Genomic DNA, 7,500 nt, shown 5'->3' on the forward strand with positions numbered 1-7,500 from the left:
GGAGACTACCTTCAATATCATAAGCATCAATATTATAATTACCAACAGTATCATCGCTATCATCTTCATAATTATTATGGTGAGCATTATTATCTACATAATCATTATAATTATCATTATCTTCATTACCATCAGTATCATACTGAAGAATTTGAAGGAAGGAATATGCTAATTTTCTGTCTGGTTTGAAGGTTATGACAATTATTTATAATTCTATAATTGGGGATAACAACTGCATGACTTTTTGCAAGCCTTGGAAAAGCAGAGGTGCAGAAAAAGAACCAAAAATGGATCAGCAGGAATTAAAAACTCTGATGATACAGCAAAAAAGGGGAGAATACTCTGAATGATTAAACAAGAAATACACCCCAGAAGACACAGAGTACTAAACCCACAAAATGTCAAATAAACAGCACTGAAACTACATTTAGAAAAATTGGTAAAATTCTATTTAGTTTTTACTTGCAGAAGAACAGTGGCTGAGATCTGAGGGACTATTGGAGTAATCACATCATTTTCTTCAACACCACCACCATAATCCTTATTACCACCACCATCACTATAACCATTACATGAAACAAAAAAACTTTATCTTTGCTTGCATCAAACTTCCATCAGAGGTACAACTTACGTCCTCAAGAGTTCCTTCTTGTTCTTGATGGCCTTACGCAAGGGGTCCCTTAGGGTGAGCTGCACGAAATCTTGCATCTCCTGGTAGATGTTGCGTCGTATTGAGTCTAGGAATACAGTCTCCATGCGAGCCATTAAGACTTGCAGGCCTTTAATCATTGCAATGACTTCGATAAGGGCAAACTTTTCTTCATCAGTATAATTGTATCGTGTAGCCTGGAAACATAATTGAATGTTACAAGTCATTTATGAATGAAGAAGTTAAAAAACAAATAAGTTTAATAATTCATAACCATAACACAAATAAAGACAAAAAAGAAAGAAAGAAAGAAAAAAGAAAGAAAGGGAATGGTGAGGATATCAACATGTGTAAACCATGAAGAGAATGGAGAAAATAATTCCTGTGTGTGTGTATATATATATATATATATATATATATATATATATATATATATATATATATATATATATATAACACAAATGTTATTACCTCCATTACCATAATTATATACAAAAAAAGAACAGTTTTGAGAAAGCAATAACATGTAAACACAAGGAAAATCAAAACAAAAGACAATATAAAAACAATAATAATAACTGTATATGTTACATAACCCAGAAAAGTAAAGAAGAATTGAAGAAAAAAGTGGAAACCACAAGGCACCCCACCACCAAACAAACAGAAATCTGAACAAACCCTTTCATATTCTTCTGCGTCGGCTGGGCACTGGTTATTGGAGTGGTGGTCAGTGGGGTGCAGTAGCTTCCATGAATAAAGCTCCGTGACAACACTTGTCCATTCACTGAGGAGCTGGAGGCCACGGAGGGCAAGGTCTGCTATGTCTTTGTTCTCTGCATCCGTACGTGCCGTTTCCTTATATGTTGTGATGACCTTTGTCGAGATGGAGAGTACAGTTGTAAAGTAATAAATCAAAAGAAATCTTCAAAGGTTATATCTTACAAAGAGAAAGAAAAAAAGTGAATCGAACATTCATTTCTATTTTTATTATAACAATTATTACTTTACTTCTGGTATCTGTTTAGCCTCTTTTATATTATTTCTAACTGATGAACCTTTTCTCTGACTGCACACCTCTTTCCTGAATTTTGGAATTATTGATATCTATTTCATGTATTTCTTCTTTTCTGAAAAACTCATCACTGTTATCAAAATCATAACTCATTGTTACATCTCACCAGCACAGGTATATTTTATGTGTATCCCTTAATTAATCACATTTACAATAATCCTTACATTAATCTCCCTGCTAATTCTTTTCCCAACAAATACATACCTCATTGCTGTATCTTGCTAACTCTGAGATATACTTGATATGTTCATCCCTAATGCGTGGTAAATGGCACATCAGGTCTGCCTGTGGGCTTGTGGTTGATGCACTGCATAGAGGCCACATTTTGGCATCAAAGTTCTTGCTCCTCTTGATGTAATTGAAAGGTGCAATCTGCATGTCGCCAAACAGTGGAACGACCTCTAGGTTCTGCAATGAAAATGTTGATTAGGGTGCTTGAAATTCTTGCTGATTGTGAATTATTCCAAAAGAAATTTATTTCAATGCCACGAAATACACTTATGTCCTCATGGAAGATATCAGCAGTTATTGCATCTGCTATAACATCTATCAAAAAGAACTTCCTGACAAAAGCTACAATAACAACTGGCACCTCTTTAAATTTACCTTAAAGATTTTATCAATCTTGTCCAACTTAATCTTCTTCTTCTGGTCAAGTTTATTGATGTTACAAATGTCTGAGTCAATGAGGAAGAGACCGAATCCCATCACCTTGACCAGCATCTGCTTTTCTTTTGGTGTCAAGTACATGCGGTTCTCAAACATGTGCACCGAGATGTTGACAACATCACCTGTAGGAAAATAAGAAAAAAATATTCAGAAAAAATAAGCATATAAAAAATATTCTAATATTCTTTGTTTATTCATCTATGATTTTCTCCTTGCTGTAATTCTGATAAACAAACTGATCACTGCCTTAGAACAACTTATTAAAAATAGTAATCAGAATGGCTGAATCTTTCAACCAGTTCGGATGATTAAATGATTGAATCTAAACCAACACTTACACAGAAGATCCTCATATGAAGGAATTGCTGTTAGCTTCTCCTTGAGAGTGTCCCTGATCTTGTTCTGGGTGGCCAGGAACATTGACAGATTCTGTGACTCCTGTAGAGACTGGGTATCGCTCATCACCTTGAGAAACTGCGCAGCTCTGTGTAAAAATAATTTTAACATTAAATATGATTTGTTTTACTCATATTAATTTATTGTAATACAATTCACTTAAAAGTACTATAGGTCTATTTAATACAAGTGGATAATGTACTTCTATTAACAGTAACATACTTTCACAATTTAATAATAATCTATCCAGTACTCTAATATTCATATCAAAGCACCAGATCCATCTCAATATCCATTTTTTTATACATTTGATTATAACCACAAATACTCTGTCAATCCACTAAAAAATAATAATAATTATCAATTATAAAAACAAATAGAAAGGGATCTCAGCCTCTTTTATACCATAAATAACATTAAGCAGAATACCCTGATGCCCACAAAACTATACTGTCTCACCTTCTGTAAGTTGAGTAGTCATTCTTCACACTCGACTTCATGTTCTTCAATTCGTCAAGGACAGCAAACATGTTGATGAATTTGCCAAGGGTGAGAAGATAGGCTTCAGACACAAAGTCCTTTCGCTTCTCTTGGTGACAGAGTCGCTTGATTTGGTTGCAGAATACATCAATGGCTTTCCTCTGTTGATGGCAAAAGATTGTTAACTGTGCTTAATATCTTATTAACAGTGGAGTGGAATGAATGTTTTTTCTTAAACTGTCAAAAAAAAAAAAAAAAAAACATGCACACACACATATATATTAAGAGATTACCTGGAAATTCATAAACTTTGTCAACTTCTTTACTTCATCCGACAGGACTTTCACCGTTTTCTCATAAATTTCCACACGATTCGGCTGCTCATTTGACTTTGGTTGGGGGATGGCACGAGAACAGCACCGCCAAGTGTACAGCATAACAGCATGATTTTCACCCTCTTCTAGTAATTTATTCTGAAACAGGAAAACTCTATTTCATACACTGGTAACTCAATCTTTCTAAATATTAAGAAAGACAAGAAATTTAATCCATTAAAAAAAAAAAAAAAAAACTTAAAGAAGACAAATCCTAACATAGGTTAAGTCACCTAAACTTACAATGGATCTCAAAAATCATCTACATGCCATATCAAAAACAGTGAATTTTTTTTTGTGTGTGTGTGTGTGTGTAACTTCACTCAGTTCAGAATATTTTCCTTTCCTTATAAGCTTAACATATCAATATTGATTAAATCTACAGAATAATTACTACTCAACAAACCAATTCTGCATGGGTAGCTGCTTCCTCCATGTACTTGGCCACCCCCGTCACGTAGGCCATACGGTCCTCGAAGTTGGTGTCGAAGTTGGCCGTATAGACAACCGAACATGCCTGTGCCTCGATGACCGGCTGCTGGTCTGGCAGCGGCAGGTCATCAAGGACGTCGACATTGCTGAGGGCATCAGTGATGGTCACGCGCTCGCCAGCCATCCCGACGCTGATAGGGAACAAGGGAGAGAAATGGAATTCTTCAAGTGAGGTACAGATAGAAATTACGGACTATGCACCCACAACCAATTTCTTAACAGGCATGGGGATAAAAAGGGGTTAAAGTAGTACTTTCTGTTTATAAATTTTTTGTGGTGAATATCATGATGGCTTCACATATCCCTTATGACTCTACCTCCAAGTCTCCAATATACAACTGACCAATAACTTCTGCTATATTCCTTTATGTAACTCCTTCTTTAAGTCACTTCCAAACAGTAGACGGAAGATTCCTACAGAAAGATATTCCGTTCCACTACTTATATAATGAAAATATACACAATCCTAAGAAATGTAGAAGGAATGAAGTCATTCTGAATCTTCTATGAAAAGCATCATCAAAATCAAGGCATGCAAAGCATACATGTGTCCTCTCCATTCCTTTAACAAATTTCATGTAAAACACCATGTACAACCAGCAATTCCTCCTTTTACCACTGGTGCACTATAAATATCTCTGACCTAAATTACACAAAGAAGGGAAGGCTAACATACAAAAAATACTCTCACTTTTCCCCAGCCAATCAGAAAATAACGTACATCCAGTAGTCCAAATTGTTGCCCTTATGTCACTGGAATGAACCTTAAAAAAGGAATAAAGAGGTTAATCTGGCCTATATAAACAGTGTAAAAAAAAAAAAAAAAAAAAAAAAAAAATCACATGTAATGTAGTGTACGTAAGTTCATAACGAAAATCCAGGAAATTTGGTGCACTTACAGACTTCACACTTAAATCTCACAAGAGAAAATCTATAATGAGAGTCAATTCATTGCCAAACTTCATCATGGCATACTACTACCAAATTATTCTATGAAAAAAAAAGCCAATGTCAACTTGTGTAATAATAATAATAAAAAAATAATAATAATAAAAAATCAAAAAAATCAAAGAACGAGTCAATTTCCACGATAATTCTGCCAAATGAAACCTTCAGTCATTTTTTTGTCTCGACATAAAATCCTACTTCAGGATATTCACAGGACCTAGATACATGAATGATAAAAATAATTACACATCTTGCGCATACTATAAATACACGTGACAAGCCGAGCACCTTGCTATTTGGGGGTAACTGCTACTCATCTCAATTGAGATAATCCAGCATCACACTAGTGGTATTATGAGATATAACAGAAGATATAACTCTGAGGTATACTGACTAAAATGTCTGTGATTTTAGCAAAGCTGTATGAACTTATTAATTTAAGTTGAAGAAAAAAAAAGAAAAAAAAAAAAAAAAAAAAAAAAAAAAAAAAGCATACATCCCAACAACAGTTACAAGCATCATAACTGCAATGGCATAAAAGGCAGGAAATATAATCAGCAAATGAAGAAAAAAAAAGTGAAGACACTATCTAGCAAATAACTAAGCAAATAAAGAAATCCATAAGTAAAATACAAATATCCAGGAGTTATTTCAATCTTGAAGAAAAAAAAAAAGGAGAGAAAAAAAAAAAAAAAGCAGTGCTACTAAAAGCCTATGAACATTTCACAACCACATTTAAATGTACTTGCAAAACTCAACATATTAAGAACATTCTGAAAAAAAAATATGATAAACAGAAAAGTAAATAAATAAAGAAGATAAAGATAAAGATAAGTTTGATAAGAAGCAATGATACCATTAAATAAAAAATCAAGAGTAAACATATTCATCTATAATTTTGGATGCAGCAAATAAAGAGCCAGCTTCGATCAATGCTTCATTTCTTATATAGAAATAGAAATACTTTAATATCATCAAAATAACTTTACTACATATAACAGCTGTAACATTCCCACCAGATGTCACTGATCATCTTTCCCTTTCAGAGAACAAACAAACAAAAAAAATACAGTTCTATTAATACACAAACACAAATAAAAATTGCTTATGATCCCAAACAGTGTTGCAGGTCTGGGTATTATGAAACCAACTTTTCAAGAGACATTTCCCAGTCCTACAAGTTGAACACCTTTTCCTTTAATGGTAATTTTTTGTATGTGTATTATTTTAACAATCAATATTCTTGTTTGAGAAAAAGGATTTAGTGCCAAAAATATAAGTATGACAAGACTTTTTTTCACACTGTGCAACAGCTAAACTGTGTTTTGGGGGGCTTGTAATTCATTTCACAAACAATGTACATTTTCTATCAATTTGCTTGCATACCAGAATCACGCCATGATGAAAATCATTTCATGACAGCAACTTCTGACAATCAGCTGTTTTACTTTGGTCATATGACTTGTAATATTTCTGGACTCCCATGAAAAAAGAGACTGAAAAAGAACCAAAGAAACAAAGGGGGGAAAAAGGGGGAAAAAATATGCATGGAAAAACAGCTGATAAATGTGCAACTTTTTAGAAACATGAGCTTATAAATAAGGAAGCAGTTCAAAAAAGACCAACCTTCTTGTGTTCTTGGCCATGAAGTTTGTGAGAGTTTGCCGCACCCTCTTCTTCATTCTCTTCATGTCCAACAAACACACTTGTTGGGATGAACTTGCGGCAGCGAAAGTTCATGAACTCAAGAATCACTTAGGCTTATGTAGCATGACTGTCATCTACAGTTGTGACTGGTGCAAGTTTTGCCTCAAGAGTGGAATGCATGCTACTCTCAGGGAACACAGTCTTTTGAGACTTTCTACGTGGACACACAATCAAGATAATAATGATAATAACCATAAAAAAATGAGCAGACTCACTCACTCTCTCACCCTCTCCATTTATTTTCCTTATTCCCTTGCATAGTACAGAAAAGGCTGTGCATTTAATCTCAACTACACTTACTAAAGGCTTTAAAAGCTAAAGCCACAAGAGGCATATGATGAAAATTACGTGGCTGAACTGCAACCGATTTTGGAATAAATTACAAATCTACAATCACAGTACTTATCTAGCAATGCCTGTACATATGTCACAGCTAATCATTAATTAAGGTATTTCACTGCAAGTCATGCTAAAGTAAAAAAGAAAGAAAGGAAGAAAGAAAGAAAGAAAGAGAGAAAAAAAACAGCAATAAAAAAGATAGTCCTCCATTGGGCAAAGTTTCTATAGAAATCTCCTTGTGCAGTTAAGATCTTAAGACAGCTACATATAAAAACACACACTAGGTACTTTTAGTACAGTATTGTATAATATCTTATATACACTAAAATTCAATCTTGCAAGCCTAACCTGCTTCTGCACTGTACCCACTGACA

General features: G+C 34.1%; 1 protein-coding gene across 4 annotated transcripts in view; it reads right to left on the reverse strand.

Annotated features, from left to right (window-relative positions):
* The window catches only part of LOC125046852 (cytoplasmic FMR1-interacting protein-like), a 48,809-nt gene that overhangs the window by 29,304 nt on the left and 12,005 nt on the right, over positions 1-7,500 (reverse strand). For 3 of the 4 annotated variants that reach the window (XM_047644847.1, XM_047644846.1, XM_047644849.1), the window contains 8 exons: positions 4,047-4,263; positions 3,560-3,739; positions 3,246-3,427; positions 2,729-2,874; positions 2,328-2,512; positions 1,926-2,129; positions 1,328-1,522; positions 632-846 (listed from right to left, as the gene is read on the reverse strand). In XM_047644847.1, the coding sequence (XP_047500803.1) occupies positions 632-846; positions 1,328-1,522; positions 1,926-2,129; positions 2,328-2,512; positions 2,729-2,874; positions 3,246-3,427; positions 3,560-3,739; positions 4,047-4,263 (1,524 nt within the window). Of the gene's footprint in view, positions 1-631; positions 847-1,327; positions 1,523-1,925; positions 2,130-2,327; positions 2,513-2,728; positions 2,875-3,245; positions 3,428-3,559; positions 3,740-4,046; positions 4,264-6,706; positions 6,912-7,500 lie in introns of those variants that run through there. The other variant, XM_047644848.1, reaches the window with a different exon arrangement.

This window comes from Penaeus chinensis, chromosome 39, assembly GCF_019202785.1.
Source record: "Penaeus chinensis breed Huanghai No. 1 chromosome 39, ASM1920278v2, whole genome shotgun sequence".
Classification (NCBI taxonomy): Eukaryota; Metazoa; Arthropoda; class Malacostraca; order Decapoda; family Penaeidae; genus Penaeus; species Penaeus chinensis.